The 21,196-nt window shown below is 39.6% G+C and overlaps 1 protein-coding gene across 3 annotated transcripts; it reads right to left on the reverse strand.

Moving 5' to 3' along the window:
- Positions 1-1,272: 1,272 nt before the first annotated feature.
- On the reverse strand, positions 1,273-20,978 carry Uba3 (ubiquitin like modifier activating enzyme 3). 3 transcript variants are annotated; one of them, XM_078033620.1, is made up of 18 exons: positions 20,836-20,978; positions 20,616-20,657; positions 19,295-19,415; positions 17,962-18,042; positions 15,682-15,764; positions 13,862-13,942; positions 9,775-9,818; positions 9,183-9,247; positions 8,756-8,911; positions 6,923-7,025; positions 6,665-6,778; positions 3,830-3,883; positions 3,335-3,371; positions 3,167-3,248; positions 2,732-2,832; positions 2,549-2,612; positions 2,396-2,450; positions 1,273-2,060 (listed from the first exon to the last, which is right to left on the reverse strand). In XM_078033620.1, the coding sequence occupies exons 1-18, from the start codon at positions 20,853-20,855 to the stop codon at positions 1,972-1,974; spliced, it is 1,392 nt and encodes a 463-aa protein (XP_077889746.1). In that variant the 5' UTR covers positions 20,856-20,978; the 3' UTR covers positions 1,273-1,971. The 3 variants fall into 3 exon arrangements, with proteins under 3 accessions (XP_077889746.1, XP_077889747.1, XP_021587735.1); XM_078033621.1 differs by lacking the exon at positions 20,616-20,657 and having other exon boundaries at positions 20,836-20,977; XM_021732060.3 differs by lacking the exons at positions 20,616-20,657; positions 20,836-20,978 and adding an exon at positions 19,860-20,361.
- Positions 20,979-21,196: the final 218 nt, after the last annotated feature.

Below are 21,196 nucleotides of genomic sequence, written 5' to 3' on the forward strand. Positions count from 1 at the left end.
AGATCAGGGTGAGCCAGAAAAGCAGGGAATGTGGGTGATGAGGGCAAACCGCAGGTGAGGTCAAGCCATAAAGCACCCCTGAAGGGTTATGTGCCCTGTTGCAGAAGGAAAATGGATGGGCCACACTGATATTCCCAGTAACTCTCAGTAGGACCAGTGTAAAGGCATTGGAGCAGCAGATGAGAAACTGTACAGGTGTATAGAGGGTCCAGGAAGAGATAAAGAAAAAACAAATGGGCAGCTTTCACCATATGCAGACACCTGCAGGATGTGCTGGCCCCAAACCCAAAGGGATGGGCAGAAAATCAGCATGGAGGCAGGGGCCACTAGGGCCCTTTTGCCTTCAACTCTGGCTTCTTCGATCATCCTATGGCAGCCTGAGATTTTTCCATGCCCTGTGCTTTCACCTTGAGCTGGTACTTAGCATTAGGTGACACTCTCCTTACCGGTGGCTCCTGACCCAGCTACAGCACTGTTGGAACAAGATTTATACCTGTGTATGCTACAGGATAAATCAACAGAAAATCTGCAGATCAGCTTTGTATAGAAGACCCAAACCTCCTTAAACTATTTCTTCAGCAGTGAGATGGAGACAGTATTACCTTTTCAGAAGGCTACTTTTGAGAAGTACAGCACCTGAACAAAGGAGATGCTAAATGTTGTTTCTTCACCTTCAGAAATTGAGGCTATGCTGGGGACATGGCTAAGTTCTAGCTTAGTAGTCCACAAGGCCCTGGGTTCCATCCCTGGTATCCCAAATAAACTAACAAAAAGTCAGGCTGGCTCTGTGACTTTTTAGGTATAGAATGTAAATTTACCCCCTTTGGATTGATAATCAAACAATTTGTCAATATGGAGCTGGGAAGAATAAATGAAAACCACTGACACTTAACTACAAAGCTTTTGAGCAGAAACTGCCATCTAACCAAAAAACAAAACAAAAAAACTCATCCAAGTCAACAGCAAGGACTACATGTTCCCACATTAAAATACTGCAACCCAGGTTTTTAGTACATGTGCTTAATTTTGGTTTTAGTATCTTTGAAGAAACAAAAATATAGTTATTCAATTTCATTACATTATTATGTTAGAGGCAAGTCAAATTAAAACAGTAGATCTTTACTGTGGAAATCACTGTAGCAAAAGTATTAATTCAGGTGCAATAAAAATCTGGTGATAGTAATTCTTTTAAACATTTAAAAATTATTCCTACATTACTTTGGAATTACTGTTCAACTTAATCTACTTTTTAAAATTTCAGTGAAAAAGGAAGACAATGTATGATTTTATTAATAAATAGTGCAAAAGCATCAGCGATAACTGTTTAAACAGTAAATTTTTTAAACAGCCATGTCCTGGCTTAAATCTGTGCATATTGGCCTCTATGGCACTACAAATAAATACATGAAAATAGTTCCTATTTTCATGCACAGGTATTCAGTTATAACACTGTTTACAAATTATTATAGACAAGATAAAATGCAATAATTAACATTCATTTGGACAGCCACAGTGAAATGAGCATTAAATCAAGAAACAGGTCTATGTTCAGGATACGCTACATGTCAAGCTGTAATGTTAAAAATTGAATTCCTTATTTCCTTGAAGGTTGTCCTCTGTGTACGTGGTGCTCAAGTGAAGGCCGAGGAGTGTGTTCTTCAAGCAGAATAACAATGCTCGCTCACAGGAGGGCGCCTGCCTCCTCCTTCAAGAGAAGCAACGCGCTTAGTCCAGGTACCCTCTCCCTCCAGGCATCATCACCCATACAAGGAAGATGCCTATAAGCACCAACCCCAAAACTCTGTCTTCAAGGTAAGTTACCAAGTTAAAAAAGAGTAGTTCATTACATTAAAAAAAAAAAAAATCAAATTCCAGCAATACTAATGCTAAAAATGACATCAATTATATTTCTTAGCATCCATGAAGTATCTTATTTCCCTAAGTGTTCTATTATGTGCAGATTTATTCTCCTTAAGAAGTAAAATGAAGTTTGAATAGTACAGTCTGTGGTGTGGTGACATCAGCAACTGCCAGTTCTTGTCCATCAACAAGTCCTAATTCTTAAAATAAAAGAAGCATAATTAGTCCCCAATTAAAAAAAAAAAAAACGAGAGAGAGATAAAGATAACAATATAGTTATAATATTGTTATAATATAGTTATAATAAACACAAATATAGTTTTATGGTACAGATAAACACAGAAATTAAGTTCTCTTTAAGAAAGATAATAATTTTTTTTTGGAGTTTATTAATCCTATTAAAAGAGCAATTAATTCTTTTTCCAAAGATATAAGTAATTATGATCTGATCATGTATATAAGCATTAAGTGCAAATCTAGAATAAACATTTACTATTTTTACCAAAATAAAACTATTAATATATGTTTAAAATACCTTTCAACGTCTTGGAAAGATTTGGCCTTGTTCGTTCTTCAATAGAGGTTACTGACTAGAAAACAAAACTTATGTTACTGTAAATCACATTAAAGTGAAATTAAACTGTTGCTAAAATTTTCTGAAAAAAAATTTAAAATGAGCACCGATCACCTGTAAGTAAAGTGTTCTGTTGTTCCCCTCTAATGTGGCTGTAATAGCTGGAGATTTCATTTGCCTAAATATGATCATGAGAAAAATATAGCATCATTTGCTTAAAAAACAACTCTTGTTTTCAAAGTTTTAAAATACAAAATAAAGGATTTTTACAATATAACCAAAGCACAGAACACTTACAGAGAAGCACTATTGGTTAGATAATCCAAAACCTCCTGCAGTTTTGCTGATGGAGAAAACTGAATGTTCTGAGGAAGCTGGCTACAAGCTGGGCAGTTTTCCTATGTACAGAGAAAACAACAAATTTCAGTGGTACATGAACCAATACTAGTCTCAATGGAAATCAAGCTATTTATGATCAGGCATATTTCCTACGAAAACTTTTTAATGCTTTAAAGGCCGTTTCTCATAATAGACTATTTCTTCTAAATTATTTTGCTGTAGAGTATTTATTTGAGGCTACCCATCAAAAGATGTGTAAGTAGAGCTCTGGTAGTTGGCAAGTAAAATACTCATGATTTGGGCCATTCTGTTCAAATTGCTGATCAAAAATTAATATGTAAAAATCAAAGCATGCATGATCAAAAACCTTCCCATTAGTTGAACAGTACCAACCTTTCTCTCTGCTTCAAATGTGTAAGTGTACAGCCCGTCTACGTCATTGAATACCAAGTAATTATTAAGGGGAATGTATGCACTGTAATGAAAAGAGGTTCATCTTTATACAATCAAACCATGTTAAAACATAGATTTATATATATATATAAAAGATAAAACCATTACCTTGTAGCTATTTTAAAAACTTCAGTGGCACACACAGCTGAAAGGGGAGAAAATAAAGATGCTTAACTCATTTGAAAATTAGACACTTAAAAGGTTGGTTATAAATCAGAATACATTTACAGTGGCTATTGGTTTTTTTAAAATATGCTCTTTTAAAAACTGAAAAAGCTACAAATTTTCATTTGCTTTGTGAGATCTAAGCAACAGAGTAACATACTTATTTTTCTTCTTCTTTATCAGATTAATGAGCAGCCTGTTATACTGATTAAAAAGATATGGTATTAAAATGTCCCTCCACTGAAAAGCACATTAAGACATAGCATGGACAAAAATTACACAGGGTCCAACAGCTTGTTCTTCTTTGGATAACTTAATTACACAATTCACCCAAGATACTGAATTCCTGGAACACTAGTAGCTGCAGAAACATCAATTTAAACACTGATTCAAAAACCAAAGGAAAGAAACAACTAAAAGGTAGCCTTTCCTCCTTACCTGCAATGACTGCGTTTGTGGAAGCAACAGCAGGAATGATGCGTTTTACCACCCCTGAAAAAATGTATCAATTAAAATATAGTCATTTGTCTTAAAATAATAGTTTAAAATGATTATTAATGCCATTTTTGGGCTTTAAAGCCAGGGAGTAAAGGTTAATCATGAAACAATGTTTTGCTCTCCTATCATCTTATAATGTGCTCAGGATCTTAATCTACAGGAACAAAGAGATTTTTCTGGTGTACAGAAGTGCTCCTCCATGTCCTCTGGTTTCTCTCTTCCCTATCGACTCTCCAGTCCTCAAGCTGCAAAGTGTACACCATGTTCTGGTGAAAGGTGTGGGAGGATGAAGGGGAGAGCCAGCCTCAGGAATTTAGCGAGACCCTGAGCAACTTAGGAGACTCTGTCTCAAAATTAAATATTTTTTTTTAATTTTTTTTTTTTTAAAGACAGAGTGGGAGAGAGGAGAGAGAGAGAGAGAATTTTTTTTAATATTTATTTTTTAGTTCTCGGCGGACACAACATCTTTGTTGGTATGTGGTGCTGAGGATCGAACCCGGGCCGCACACATGCCAGGCGAGCGCGCTACCGCTTGAGCCACATCCCCAGCCCTCAAAATTAAATATTAACAGGGCTGGGGATGTGGCTCCATGGTGGTAAAGTGCCCCTGGGTTCAATCCCTGTTGCCAAAAAAAAAAAAAAAGTATGGACGAAGGAAATAACATCCTGAAATGCATTTATCGTTCTCTAAGACAAAGCACACTTATTTGTTAATAATTCTAAGGACTGCCAAGTGCATCCCATATGCCAGACACTGTTCCAGGTAATGTTCACAGTGGCAGTGAAGAAAGTTTCTGAAAGACCTTTCAGGCGGGACATAGCAGTCAATTAAATGAAACAGTGTGTGTTAGGACAACAGTGGTGGGGGGTAGTCCCCATGAAATGGCTCTAAGGCCTCCTTGGAGAGGTGATGGAACCATGGCAAGGACCCAGTCAGTCATGCAGTGATTTCTCTAAACAGCAATGGCCACAGTCCCAGATTCGGATGCATAACAGCGTAAGTGTGAAATACTCTTTGCATTAAAAAATGAGGCTGTCAGTAAGTAGTGTCATGCAAGGAAAAACAGGTAAAGTAGGCACAGTTTAGACATCAGCGGAGGCCGAATGATGAAAGAACCTGGTTGATGGATACCTGAGGGGAGGAGGAAGTCTTGAGGGATCAAGGAAAAGACTATCCCAGGCACAGGCATCAGGGGGTATTAAACCACCAAGGGGTGAAGGAGCCTGATGTGTTCAGGGAACACCAAGCTGGTCAGCACAGGGAAGGGAGTGGGGTAAGGAGGACAGGGTATGAATGGATGTTTCAAGTAACGTCACTAGCACACCAGCGAATATAAGGAAATAATCAAGAAGGAAAACAGGCAATTTGCAAAAAAAAAAAAACTTCTTCCTGGTGAACCTCTGAGACTGTGGGGCAAAATTCTAGGAAGGATGGATGGCCTGTAGTAGGTAGGCCAGGAGCCCTGCTGACAGCGACCGAGCTGACTCTTCAGAGGCAAGTCTTATAGGACCAGTCCCATCTAGCCACTGTGACCAGCTGGGCAACTCAGGGACACAGGGAAGACATTGTGTCCAGGCTTACAGAGAGCAAAACGGTCCTTCAGCAATAAAAAGAAATGTGAAATACTCAATGATCTAGATGTGAAAGGGTCTGAATCACATGTCTGCTATCAGGCAACTAAGTCTTGTTTTTTTTTCTTCCTCCTCCTTTTTGTTGGCTGGGAACTGATCCCAGGGTCTTGAACATGCTAGGCAAGTGCTCTACCACTGAGCTATATCCCTAGCCCTTTTTATTTTCTTGCCCAGTTGCCCAGGCTAGTCTGGAATTTTTGACCCTCCTGCCTCAGCCTCCTGGGTAGCTAGGATTACAGGCATGCACCACCATGTTGGGCTAAAATTCAATCAGATGTTTGGAGAAGAAATAAATAGTAAGTTTTTCAAAACAGAAGATCAATGGAAGTTGGTAGAATATATATAGAGAGAAAATAGGAAGTTGAATTTTAAGAATAAATGTCTAAGAACCTATACTTGGATAGAATAAAACAACACCCCAAATTGCCAAGTCTGTAATAGGGAGACGTGGCTTCGCAACTGCATAGTCAGAATAAACAGTAGACAAGAGACAAGAGAACAAATGGCAGAAAAACAAAAACTCCACTCTCATCTTTAAAAGTGCACCATCTGTCCCAAGTCTGGTTCACAATAAGCCGGATCCCAGAATGCTGCTCTGGCCAGGCAGTCAGGACAGCACAGACAACTGGAATGTAGCCCCAGCAGAAGCAGGCAATGAGGACTCGAGGCCACACAGCATGAGAGAGGTCTACAGAGTGACAGACCTGGGTCCTCAGTACCTGCAAAGCATAGGCAGAGGAGCACTAGACTGAGATGAAACCCAGACTAAAAGTAGAGATTTCTTATCTTCGACATAGAGACTACACAAAATAATCGTGCAACAGCATTATCCAAATGTGAAAGACATGTCCACAGGGAGCCATGGATGTCTTCATTGAGAGAGAAAGTGGATGACTCAGGGCCTAAATAAGCACAATCCTATCATTTCACTAACCCCCTAGTAATACATAGTGTGAATTCTGCTGGACCTGGTTCTCTCTACTCTGGGGGAACCTGGAAACTGTCATTTCCATGTGCCTTTACTGAATCTCAAATGGATGGTACTGTCTAAAATTACTTACTGATAATTTCCCCAAGCATTCCTAGCCCTTAAAAATAGGGATCACCCAAAGATCATAATTTCTTGACAATTCACTAACTTACCTTGGGTGAGCCTATATGTAACACCTCTAATATTATATTGTGATGCTCTCTCTAGAGATTTTTGGAAAATCCATTGAATATGTTCAGGATCGTCTCCATCTAATAGAACCCCTTCTGTTAAAAAAAAAAAAGGGAGAAAGAAAGGAAAACAGAAATATGTCATCATAAGCAATTTATTTTTTGATGAAATTATCCAAATGAATAATGTAGAAAATACATATTTTATATAATTCTGGATTATTAAATTAGGTTAATTACCTCCAAAAGGTTGCTCTTTAGGCCACTGCAACATCCTTACATACTCAATACAATGCTCTGGTAGCCTGGGCATAGATGCAATGGTGCACATGGGAAAATTAACCTAAAACCACAGTTTGTCTTTTTTAGTGAATTTTAAGTGATGAATTATTGTAAAAAGCAACTTCTAGTTATGATTTAGTTTGTAACATTCACCTCAGAACTCCATTTATATAAGGAAAACACTGTATGCCATTAATATTTCTAAAACTAACGGAGTAGCTCAGTTACTTTAGGTTCATCTTCCTATAAAGATGGGTTACCCTATTCTTTTATGGTATGTAAATTTAAGCTCTGTTAGACCAAGAGAAGTGCTGAATTAGGTTCTCAAATATGAATCACTTATGTTTACCTGATATTTAAATACGAAGGTATGAAAGAAAAAAAAATTCAGAGAAACCAACTTTTAAGTCATATGAAATATAAATTCCAAAATTTTAACTGTCCTTTAAAGTGGGCAGGTAGACTAAAGAGCCCCATTTGGAAACATCATTCTATTGCTGGTATTTTTATTTCCCTAAAATAAGGACAGCTGTTCCCTTTCATCTGGGGGGGATACATTCCAAGGCCCTCCATAAAAGCCTGAAGCTGCAGATCTATACCCAACCCTATACATGCTGTTTTTCCCTACACATACATACTTTAGCGTAAGAAAGAGTTTAACTTATAAATTAAATACAGGAATAATAATGATAAAAATGAAAGAATAAGACCCAATACAATAAACGTCATGTGAGCGTGGCCTCTCCAACATTACTGTCCTACAGGCATCACTGTATTTGGCTTCTGCAGCACACTGTTCCTTTGTTGTGGCTGTTTTTGAAGATGCTGTGGATGTTTTGGACTAGGGACTAAACCCAGGGGCCCTTAACCACTGAGCCACATCCCCACCCCTTTTTATTTTTTGAGACAGGGTCTCACCAAGTTGCTTAGGGCCTCTCTACGCTGTGGAGGCTGGCTTTGAACTTGTGATCCTCCTGCCTCCACCTCTGGGGCCACTGGGATGACAGGCATGTGTGACTGCACCAGCCATCTTTTTTTCCCCCTTTATTAAGTCAAGGACCTTCACTTTTCACTGAAGGGAAGCACCTGCTGTTTCTCTTTGGCATGTACAAACTGCTCCTGTGCTCTGGAACCATTTTTAAGACCACCAGTGACATAGGACACTGCCTGTGATAATCGAGCACACATGGCATGGACTCTGCACAAAGGAGCGAGTCACAAGCTGGGCAGGCAGACCAGAATGGCATGGCATGAGATTTCATCACATACTGAGCACACAATTTAAAACTTACAAACTGTCTATTTCCAGAATTTTCCATTTAATGTTTTGAGAACATAGGTAACTAAAACCAGGGAAATCAAAAACATGGATAAAGGAGGAATACTGTGTAACTGAAAACCAAATAAATCACAGCTTTATCTCAGCACACTCTGTAATTCTCCTCGATCCCTACCTCCCAAATAAACAACTAGTACAAATGAAGTATAAAAACAAAACGGTTCAGAACTATGATATTCGGTCTATAACTTTCCTTAAATAGACAAGAACCTCAAGTTTTATTCTTAAAATAATCATATTTTTCAAAACTAATTTACTTATTTTGTGCTGGGGATTGAAGCCAAGCCTCATGCATGCTAAATAGATGCTCTAGCACTGCTCGACACCCCAGTTCTTAGCACAATTAAAAATGTTCACCCCTAATTAGAAATCCTAAGTCCTGACTAGATGTAAGAATTCAATCCCACTTTAGCGTAAGATGCTATGAGAGACGCGCAGGTCCTTCTAGTTACCTGTGGTGGATAGAGCTCCAGCGTGCACTCGATGCACGCAGTCATCCCAGGCAGGATCACCCGGGCATTGCCTTTAAAACCTTCTGTTCCCCCATCAATCAGAGGGACAATGGAGCTTGGATCCAGCACACCATCTTCATAGTTTAGGAGAGAGATCTAGGGAAGCGTTTTGAATGTTGAAAGGGAGAAGGGATTAAAAACTGAAAACCAGCAGCACACTTCCAAGTAACTCTGGGAGGGTCACACTGCTAACATCTACACTCCAGGGTGATAGTGTTCACAGTCTGTGTTCTCCCCTCAACCACTGACTGGGAAGTAACAGAGAAGTACATTCACTTAATCCAAAAACAGGATATGCAATTCTGGTCCTTGGTATGTCAAAAACAGGGGCAAAGCCTTCAGAGAACTGTAACACTAAAGTCTTTACCAGCATTCCATTAATCCATCTTCTGGCTATGATGGAGTCCAGTCCACACACGATAATATGAAATTCTAAGAGAGACAAACCAGGTTTAATTCTTAAAGACTCAGTTCCACGTGACATTCCAAGGCAGTCCCCTACGCTGGCAAATGCACCACTCGGGTGTGGAATGCTAACAGCAGAGAAGGCTGTTGCAGGGAGAAGGGATGGGAAACTGGGATTCCCATTCTACTGTGCTGAGAACCTAAAACTGCTCTAAAAATATATATTTATTAATTTAAATAAGGCAGTTTTACAAAATGATTTGCTTTCTTAGAAACCAACGATAAAGTGCATTTTATCACACTCTCTCTCTCTCAAAGCTTCTGACCCTTGAGTAATCCTTATTTCAGTCAGCACGGAACAATACAGTAGCAAGTCGATCAACTACGACCTAAAATCGTGGCACTCTTTTCAGTTGGTTGATCGAGAACCTGACTGAAAAGCCAATGCTGAGAAAAACCAGCTGAGAGAGCCTTCCAGCAGCCAGCAATTGTGGAAAAGCCAGCAACTAAAAAGCTAAGAACCGAGGAAATTTAGTTTCAAGCAAACAACTTACGTCGATAGAAAGTGTCATTGAAATCTTGAATCTTGTTGAAGTGTCTGAACACAGGTAAAGGAACTTAAGCGGCCAAAATTTTAATTTCTAAAATGAACTTAAAATGCCAACAGAACAAATGATAAATGTATATTTAAACAAGAAACAGTGTTCAAAGCAGGGGATTCAAGAAACCTGACAAGACCCACACAAGTCTACTTCCTGGCAGTCTTTCCTCCCTCCCTAACCACTGGTCTCCCCGTCCCTGAGCACCTCTCATCAACCAAACCAATGCCCTCTGGGAGGTCTGCAGGCTACCTGGCTGTAGGCTGGTTGTGTTTGGTTTTGGTACTGGGGATTGAACCCAGGGCCTCACACACACTAGCAAACACTCTCCCAGTAAGCAACATCTTCAGCACAGCCTCCATTTAAAAAGCAAGATTTCTAATTTGTGCCTACAAATAGTTGTGAAAAATAAATGATTTTTCTCACCCATTCAGACCTCCATTCCTTTTGAACACTAGGCAAGTAGGAACCTGAGTCATAGCTAAGAGGTCAACAAAAGAAACACAGCAAGCCTGGAAGACTGGCAGTAGGGGAGCCAGGGGCTACCCCAAGAGATCACTCACGCAGGCCTGTGTGTGGTGCTGGGGACGGTTTGCACAGCCTAGGCACCTGCTCACCACTGAGCTCAAACTCCGGCCCTTATTTTACTTTGAGACAGGATCTTTCCCAGTTGCCTCAAACTCCCAAACCTTCTGCCTCAGCCTCCTGAGTAGCTAAGACGACAAGGGTGTGTTACCAAGCGTGGCTCCACATCCTGGATTTCTATAAAATACACAAGGTTTCTCAGATCTAAATAATGACCCAGAGAGAATACAAATATCCTTGTTTTTTTTTTTTCCCTAAAGAGGCTGTATTTCCAACTTATGTTCAAATAATATGAATTTATAGTAAGTTGCAAGCAGAGTACAGAAAGGTCTCATGGTTACATTTCACATTATCACAATGTCATAACCATGACTACAACATTGTTACCATGTGAATACAGCTGACATTCAGACACAACTGTACATCTCACAACTGTTCTACCACCATAAAGGCCTCTCAATACCTGTTTGTAGCTGATCCTTGACCTCATGCCTAATCCCTGGTATCACTTTCCATCTCCTTCACTGTCATTTCAAGATGGTATGTAAGGGGAGCCCCCAGAATCTGACCTTCCAAGGGTAACACTGTTCACTCAGCATCTACACGTTTCACAAGGTGCTCTTACTAGTCAGTAGTATTTCGTGACAGGTATACTACAGTTTGACACTTTACCTATCGCGGGAAGTTGTTTACAATTTGGGGCTACCTACCACAAACAGCCATGAACACTGTCACAAAAATTGGCTTTTATGCAAACATGTGTTCTTTCCTCTGGGATCTGTCCAGAAATGAAACTATTAGGTGCTCTGCTAGTTTATGCCTACAGTTTTAGGATCAGCCAAACTATTTTTCCAGATGGCTACCCTATTTGACATTTCCATGAGTAACATGTGAGTGATCTTGTTTTTCTGTAATTCCATTAGCATTAGTTGCCATATTTTCTTTTAACTATTCTAATAGATGTGTCACAGTAGTATTTCATTGTGGTTTTGACTTGATGTTGAACATTTTTTAAGGGTTTTTTTGCCATTTCTTTAACAAAATATCCCTTTATATCTTTTATTCACTTTTAAATGGGATTGTTTAACTGTTTGTTTGGTGATACTGGAGATTTAAACCAAGGTTTTACACATACTAGGCAAGCATTTTATTACTCAGCTATATCCCCAGCCTTTTTTATTTTTGAGACAGGGTCTCCTAAGTTTCTCAGATTGGCCTCGAACTTACGATATCCTGCTTCAGCCTCCAGAGCAGCTAGGATTATAGGGGTGCACTGCTGTACTAGGCTTACTACTGAGTTTTCAGAATTCTTTATATATAGTTGGCCCTCTGTATCCATGGGTTCTACAGGCATGGTTCAACAATTTGGGATAGTATTGGGAAAAAAAAAGAATCACACCTTACTATGTTCAAATAATATGAATTTATAATAAGACTGTTTTTCTTTGTCACTATTCCATAAACAGTTGAACTATTTTCATAGCATTTAAATTGCATTACGTATTGTAAGTAATCTGGAAATGATTCAACCTCATAGTTCTATATAAATACTGGGCCATTCTACATAACAGGACTTCAGCATCCCTGGACATTGGTCTCTCTGGCAGCCTGGACTTGATCTTCCATGGACACTGAAGGAACTGTACTGGAAACAGGACTGCCTTGCAGCTGCTTCATCATCCCTCCAGTCGGGTGGTCTGCCCTTCCCTCCCTGTGAGAGGGTCTTTCACAGACCCAAAGTTTCTGATTTTATTCAAGTCCTGCTTGTCAACTGTCTCTTCTGTGGATGATGCTGATATGATCTAAAGACTGGTCAACTCCGCCATCGTCAGGCTTCTCCCTTTCACACCGTATGCTTGCATCCATGCCCACTCCATCAATTCTACAGGAGGGGTGAGGGTCAGGCCGGGGCAGTCCAGCTAATCCAACACAGCTTCGGCAGACAGCCCTTCCTCCACTGAGTTGACTTTGTGCCTTTCTAAAGCCCAGCTGCTGTCCCTGCCCTTCTGTTCACCAATCTGTGCACTGTCCCTCTGACAGTGCCTGAGAAGCCTGGACACTGCACAGCGGCTCCTTCCACTTTATTCTTTTTTCCCCCTAGAATTGTTTTAGCCATTCCTTTCCTTTCCATACAGATTCTGGAATAATTCTGTATCAATAAAACTTTTCTTGGGATATTGATAGGAACTGTAATGTCACACAGAAGTGACATTACCAAATTGTTCAATCCTTGAACACAGAATCTCTCTCCTTTTCTTTGTTCTTTGGTTCTTTCATGAGCACTTTACGGTTTTCAGCACACTGGCCTTGTACTTATCTTGTTAGATTTCCACTTAAATCCTACTCTTTTTGATAGTTCCACATGGCACTGTACTTTGGATTTCAGTTTCCAGATGTTCACTGTTAAGGCATGGAAACAACTGATTTTTATGTTGATTTTGATTTCTGAAGCATTTCTCACATCTAAATCCAATCTCCTGATTGCCTATAAAATATCAAGTTTCCCAGATCTAAATTCCTACCACAGTAGGAATACTCCTTTGTTAAAATAGATTCTTGTAAAAGTAAATTTTTTCTAACATGATACAACTTCCATTTACCTATCAACATGCCAACTGTCTACTCTGTCAACTACTAGAAGACACCACTGGCCTAGGAACTCAGTCTAGTAGCAAACATATGTGACTGAGACTGAAACTAAGAACAATCATTCAAGATGAAAGTAGATGATGACACAGGCCACATAAGCTTAACTGGAAAGTCAGGGCAAAGCTGGGTGTAACAGCCACACCCATCATCCTAGCTGCTAGGGAGGCTGCAGGAGGAGGAACCCATACTCTAGGCCAGCCTGGGACACTTACCCAGACCATCTGAAAATAAAACAAAAGTATGATCCAGAGTTGCTATGCACCAAATTTTGATGCCTTTTAAATACCTTGATGCCTGTAGCATTAGAAATGCTTTCTTATTTAAAATAAAATTTTTTAAATAGATTAAATAAATAAAACAAGAAGGGCTGGGGACAGAGCTCAGTGGTAGAGTGCCCTGGGTTCAATCCTAATACAAAAAATAAAAGCAAAAACCAGGATGAAAACATATTTACATAACTATAAAGAAAAAATGGAGGGGCTGGGGATGTGGCTCAAGCGGTAGCGCGCTCGCCTGACATGCGTGCGGCCCGGGTTCGATCCTCAGCACCACATACCAACAAAGATGTTGTGTCTGCCGAGAACTAAACAATAAAACATTAAAAATTCTCTCTCTCTCTCTCTCCCCTCTCTCACTCTCTCTAAAAAAAAAAAAAAAAAGAAAAAATGGAAAGAATATAAAACAAAAAGTTACTATTACTTCAGTAATAAAATCATGCCACCTTTCCCCCTTATCTATATTCTTTATTTAATGTGTTATAATAAAATTTGATCTCAAAAAGTAAGCAATGCTTTTGACAAAAGGATACGGAACTACATTGCAATTAGGAATCCTGTCATTTAAAAATTCTGCAGCAACTTCAGCCTTAGGTCTTCCAACATCTTTAGGCCTACAGGAAAAATCATATTTAAATGATCATTCATAATATAAATCTAGATGATCCACATAATTAACTTTTAAACATAAATATAAATCCACAGTGAATTTACTTATAGAATATTTAGAATTTTTTAGCTAAGTATTTTTACACCAATAATAACTTTCAACTCTAAATTTCAATCCCTGCTGATGGTCTTTACTATGACATCTAATTATGTACTTAAGTGAAAACATGAACAGTGCTTTTTTTTTTTCCAGGTAAAGCATAAAAATGCCCTATTTCCTGGACAGTTATTGCTCTGACATTTTTCAGTGTAAGAACTTAAATATCCAAACAAACATTCCAGGTACGTAGCCTGAACCCAGAACCTTAAGAGGTTACTTACCTACTATGCAAGCCTTGCCTGAAATATAAAGAGATTCATTCTAGGGACACAAGAACCTTCTACTTATTATCACCTTCTTCCAGTGTGTGCTAACTAGTAAATTCTGGGTCCCTTAAGCAGCTTTACTCATGTTTTTAAAGAAAGAGTAATTCTCAAAGGCATTACCTAAAAAGTGCAAATAGATCAACATTTTCAAGAAGCCAACAACATAAAACCCCAAAGGTCACCCCTAGCTAATAACCACGAAACAGGAGAGGACACCATTCCCTCTTTCAGCAGGACCCAAGGCATTTCTTTTCCTAATGCCTCCTTATCCTTCTCATACAATGACTCACTCCTTCATGTACTCAGGAAGTGCCTCATGATTCCTACCTTCATAACACATTTTACATATGCACACCTATCAGACCCACCAGATTTAAACACCTGGAAAAAAGCAATTGTATTTTCACTCTTGTATTCCTTCATGTCTAACATGAACACTTTAAAACAAATGAAAATAACACATCTCATTGGCTTATTAGAGGGTATATTTTATTTAAAATTGGAATTTCAAAGAAAAATACTTTAACAGGTCAATTTTTCTCTCCTCCATACAACAATATTCTTTTTAGATTCAAATCTGCTAAGAGTTTTGTTGTCAATTTGTCCTAATTTGCATAAGACTATAAACCAGAGCACTTGATTTCAGTATTGCATCCAACTGCTGTGTACACAGGAAGCTCCTTGGGTATGTAGTAGGGATTGTGCATCTAGGCTTTCACAGCAGATACCAAGCAGAAGAACCCCATAGTGGTTTCTGGGAAGACTGCTGGCTCATTTACATGCTAAGTGGGATCTGACTGCTCCACACAGGACTGTCTTATAAAAAATGGCCTTTTGCACACATCCTTACAGACATCTTCACCGAATTACATAACCAAGAATTGAGAACTACTTTGAAATTAAATAAGGTAACACATATAGAGTTTAGAAAGTGCTTAGCACCTAATAAACACTCAAGAAATGTCAACTATCATTATTTCTTCAACCATTTTAGCCACAAATTAAAGGGCATGGCCTATTATCAATAATCAATCATTTCAGTGGACTTTTAGAGCGTTTCTATAATCAAAATTTGTCATACTAGAAATGGTCCACATACCAAGAAAAAAGAATATATTTGCTAACAGAAGTATTTTCACTCAGATGCTCCAAATTATCTTGCAAAATTTTTCGTAAAACTAAGCACTAGTTTTCTTTTTTCCTAAATAAAATTTGCATATATTCTCCATTAGTTTTTAAAAAATCTATTAAACTTCAATGTACTCAAGTTCAAATGTTTTACAGGGTTAAGGAAAAAAACTCTGATAGTAAAACTTACCTAAATAAAAACTGCCTATTTAGATTGGAAACATCTATAGTGTCCATGTCTATAACATGAATCTGCCTAAAACCAGACAGAGCCTGTGGGAACAAAAACAATCCAATTAAGCAGAAGTATCCTGACAATTGTGGAAATTTAAGATTTGTTTTCAGTGCAGCCCACACCCAAAATTCTTGGTAACAAACTCTGCATAACTGCATTCCATGACTAAAAGAAATCTTAAAGGCACACAAAACTTGTGATGGTAAAAGTGTGTACTGGCCCAGCTTCAACCAGCCTGGAACCAGAGGACAGCAGCTCAGGCCTCTGTGGCTTGTGAGTCTGCTGCTCCCTGCCTAGATGGGTGTCCCCCAGGCACCTGCGTGGCACACTGCTTGCCTGGCTCAAAGACACCCCTCTGCAGCCTGTGTCCCAACACCAGCCTTCCTCTCTTGCCTCCTTCTTTTCTTCACAGGTTGGTTGCCACCTATAAATCCTGCTCGTCTTTTCCCCTCAGCTAAAATGTGAGCAGCATGCACACCTGTCTGTATTGCTCAATGCTACATCTTTCCCATCTAAAGTGATGCTCGACACATGCAGAGGAGGCTCAAGAAATGTAGGCTGTTCAGTCACTAAACAAAAACAAGAACAACAAAAAAACATGTATCTCTTATGTGCCATGGCTAAATAAAGCAAAGTAACAGGGAGAAAACTGAAGTCCTAAGTTTTTTTGCTGTGTGTAAGAAGTAAATGATGTAACAAATAACAACCACTCCTTGAAGCTGTTTGATGACTAATCCTCAGATCTAATCTTCAATTATTTTACATTTAACGTTAGTACATACCACATAAGAAACAATGGGCTTCGAAATGGAAGTGAAGCTTTCAGAGACTTGGACATACATATTGTCTAACAAAATCACTGTCTAAGCTCCAGGAGCACTTCCCTTCCACAAGTCTTTGGTTTCACATTGCAGGAGCATCTAAGTCTGACAAGGTGCCATCATTTTGGCACTCTAACCCAGAATATCACACACACCGCTATTTCATACGTATGAGACTTGTCTCCCCAGTAAAAATGTAAATTTGTTGTAGAGACCATGGAGACCTGTAATTCCCAGAGAAGCCAGCATAACACTATGTACAATGGACATTTAAGTTTCTACAACTTCAATAGGAGTGACATTAGTGTTTCTTAGTGCAATTAATACAGCTGGGTTTATACTGAAAAAAAATTTTGGTACTAGAGATTTAACCCAGGGGCATTCAATCCCTGAGCCACATCCCCAGCCTTTTTTATTTCTAATTTTGAGACAGGTTCTCAAAATTAAGTTGCTTACGGCCTCTTTAAGTTGCTGAGGCTGGCCTCAAACTTGCAAACCTCCTACCTCAGCCTCCTTAGTTGCTGGGATTACAGGCATGGCACCACTGTGCCCAGCTTTTATACTGAAACTTTAATTGCCTTGGGCAACTACTCAGATCCCCCATCTGTCTCCGACCTGCTTTATCTTCTCAAGCATTTCCACTGTCCACACAGCAATGAGAAGCCCACCATGTAACAGTTTTAAATCAATTCTCTCCTTACCTATTTTTGTTAAATAAACTGATAAAAGACTGAAAAAGCCTTTTTTGTGTGGTTATAAAAAAATTAATGAAACCAATTAATTATACAACAAATTATGAATTTCCATAAAATATACACAGGTTTAGCCATCCTAAATTTAGGGGTTTATCATGGGTCATCAAAAATTACCATTTTACTAGGTCACATAATGCTTACTGCTTCAGTGAAAAAGGATACTAGTCTAACAATTGATTCCAGGCCATTCACTATAATCCAGAAAAATCTGGAACTTCCCTGACCTCAGTGTTTCACTCTATAAAATGATACAATGTTTACTCATCTAGCTGGTTAATTTGGAAAAGTAAAAGAAACAGTAAATTATTTGAAACTCACATTAAAATACCAATTACTCGTTTTTTATTTATTTCAGTGTCAGTAAAATAAAGTGGGTTCTTTGCAAATGAATATATGCCAAAATTTGGTCAAGAGCAGAGAAGAAAATAAGTGTAAGAAATTCAAGAATTTTATAGAGTTCAAAACGTTCCAAAGTGATGTCCTTAAATCAAATTTACTGTGTAGAATATGACCTACTAAACTTATCTAACAAGGACTCAAGAAAAAGTTAACAGTCACAATAGAGAAATTTCCCAGTATGACAGAAAAGGAAAAGATTTACTCATCACCAAAGACAATAATACTTTATATATATATATAAACACACACACATATATTACCAGATTTTTCAGGAGCTCACATCCTAAGCCACCAGCTCCAATGATTAGAACTTTACATGTATCTAACAAAAACTGGAGAGACTGTAAAGAATGGAAAGGCATATTAAAATCTTGATGATTACCATTAATAAAGCAACAAACCACAAGATAGCTTCTGATGTACTCAAGAAAAATACAATTAAGGATAAAGAGCAGTTTTCATTTGACCAATTACTTCAAATTTATGAATCAGATTCAGAAATTCTAAAATACTAATTATTTCACAGTTTTAAATTGACTTTTACTGTATAATGTTAAAAGGCTATTTCTAACAGGAAAAGCTATCCTAATTATTTTTTCTTTAACTTTTGAAAGAGTAGGGAAAGCATCAAATTCAGTTACTTAATTGATTTCCTAAATAATAGAACAGTTTAAAAATCTTACAAATCGATGATAGAGCATTAAATAAGGTGTTTAAAGTTTTAAGAAATAAGATAAGAACAATAACAGATGCTTTTGAACATAGTAAGAGAAATAAAACATGAGATGACAGAAGAAAAAATAGAAGGAACTCAGAAAATTCCTTATCAGCAAAAAATAATTTGAAACAATAATTTTAACAGAAGGGACAATCTTAAATTATCAAGCAAAACAAATACAACTTTAAAAGTACAAGAAAGTATGGTGTATTATCCAAAGAAAGCAGATGTAACTCTATCGATTCTGTTCAACTACTCAAAGATGAGACCCTGGGCCAAACTCAAAATTCTGCACACTAAATTTTAGGAGTAGCACAATATTTCTATTTCAAAATAATACCTCTTCTAAACACAAAAGTACATAAAAATTTATTGTAAAGAATCCTTTTTTCATATTAAAATGAAAAGCAAGTTGTATCTAATTGAACATTAGCTTCAAGTCAGACATAATCAGTTCAAAATTCTATTACAGCACAAACATTTTAACATGAAATTCATTACAGTCAATGCTAAGATGCTCATTCCAGCCCAATTTCAAAACTTAAACAAACATATCTATATTCCTATCAAAAGTTAATTCTCATAACAAGGCTACAAAAGGGAAAAGTGTCTAAGAAATTACTTTGAGCTTTAAGAATTAAAAGTGTAACAACTTGAATGAAGTTATGAACTGAAAATTTTCAACTTACATAATATGAAAGTGACTCATGTATTAGTCATTCAAATAAAAACATTTAAATATTCTATTTAATACTTCAAGATAAATGTTTCACCAAACAGCATTTGTATTATAAGAGCAAATTAAAAAGGAAGCAATTTATTATTTTCAAAATGTAAACTACTAGAGCAATTATTTAAAAATAAATGTTTCTCACTTCAGTGCTTGGTTCGAAATCAGGGTGTGTGAAGGGTCCAGATCGCTCGAGGAACTTCTTTACATGGTTCCAGCGACCTTCCCAGTCTCCAGTGTCCCCACACCCACCATCAACAGCCATTCTGCACAGAACACAGTAAATTCAACTGCAAAGATCAGTATGAAAAAGTCATACCTATAACTATTATGGTTTTAAGGAATGAAAAGGTAACCACACCAGACCTGCTCAGATAGAATAGGAAATGTTCAATGTGGTTATGTTTAGGCTTTCCAGTTTGTCTTGCTTATTATATTGGTTCATTTAAAACTAAGAACTGTATGTTTATTTCTATTTTTATTTCATCCATTTGATGAAATAGATCAGCCTATTTCTGGGTTCCTAGAGTAACCCAGGCTCAAACTTAGAATACTGATCTCTCCATGAGAAATGGACTTCTCTGCATTTGGCACTTAAAATGAATACTGCAAACTTTCTGTCTATGCCTTCAACATTGGATCAGGAGGTATGAGATGCCTGGGGGCACTTTCAGAACTGTGATGTTTCCACTATACTATTGCTTATGTACCTTTCTGAGTCAGAATGGTGTGATTTAAAGATCACTTTTGACGAGAGGAACTTTCAGGCATTTTTCTCAGAAAGAAACAGAGGTTCCAATTTTCAAAAAACAAAAGAATCACACTGTCAGGTGGTGGTTGTCACTAAACACACACAGAAGAGGATTTCGAGAGGCAGTATCACCTAGAAACTTCCAGGATACTGAATATGGGGCTCCACTAATAAAGGTCTATCAACAACTAAATAATAATAATAAGAGAGGCATCTCAGTTCTTATGCAGAGCTGGGTTCGGCTGCACAACTAACGCTGTCCCCTGGAGCAGATCCCTTGACAGCCACAGACCTCATCTACAGGCGGTCTGGCTAGCTCTTAGGGGTCGACCACAGAGGCCGTGGCACTTGGCCTGGCACACAGAGCGCGCCCGACCTGCAACTGTCACTCCATGCACAAGCTGCGGGGGCAGCAAGGGTGGGGTGGCTTGTCACTATGGCCACCGAGCCAGGGCCGCGGCCCCTCCCAGGCGCGCGGAGGTCGCGGGGCTGGCAGGCGAGACCCGGCCCGCGGCCCCCGCCCCGCCCGGCCGGCGCGCAGCGCGGGGAGCCGGCCGCGGGCCCCCTGCGCTCCCCGGGCTGCAGCGCAGGCCGCGGCCCCCGCGCGGCGGCAGGACCCCGGCCCGCCCCGGCCCCCCGGCCGCTGCGGCTGTCCCCGCGCCGGGGCGGGAGGCGGGGGTCCCCGGAGAGGCCCCGGCCTCCCGGCAGCACTAACTTCTCAGCCAGCAGCTCCTCTACTCTCCTTCTTTTCTTCTCCCTAAAAGAAAGAGAGAATAAAAGAAGGGTCAGCATCACGCCGCACACTGGCGCCGCGAAGGGATGGGGCGAGGGGACGGGGCGGGGGAGGGGACCCCGGCGGCGGCGGCAACCGCCCACCGCCGCGCTCTCACAGCCAGCCCAGCCCGGCGCGCAGGCCGGCCAACCCTGGTACTTACGGCTCTTCGCCATCCGCCATATTGCTCCCGCCGCTTCCCAGGGGCCCTCGCGGCGAGGAGGAAGGGGCGGGACCCAAGGGAGGGAAGGGGCCAACAGGAAGGAAAGGAGGGCGGGGCTTGGAAGGGGAGGAGCCTATTGGAGGATAGGAAGGGCGGGGACCGAGAGAGGAGCAGGGCCAATGGGGAAAATAAAAGGGAGGGCGATGCTTAAAAGAAAAGGCGGGGCCTACGGAGGAGAGGGACGACTGGGTCTCAGGATGGGGCGTGGCCTACAGGAAGGAAAGGGAGGGCCGTGCTGGAGGAAGAGGCGGAGCCTACGGGGAGAAAAGGAAGGGCGTGGCCAGAGAGGAAGAGAAGGAGA

Source organism: Ictidomys tridecemlineatus, chromosome 16, assembly GCF_052094955.1.
Source record: "Ictidomys tridecemlineatus isolate mIctTri1 chromosome 16, mIctTri1.hap1, whole genome shotgun sequence".
NCBI classification, from domain to species: Eukaryota; Metazoa; Chordata; class Mammalia; order Rodentia; family Sciuridae; genus Ictidomys; species Ictidomys tridecemlineatus.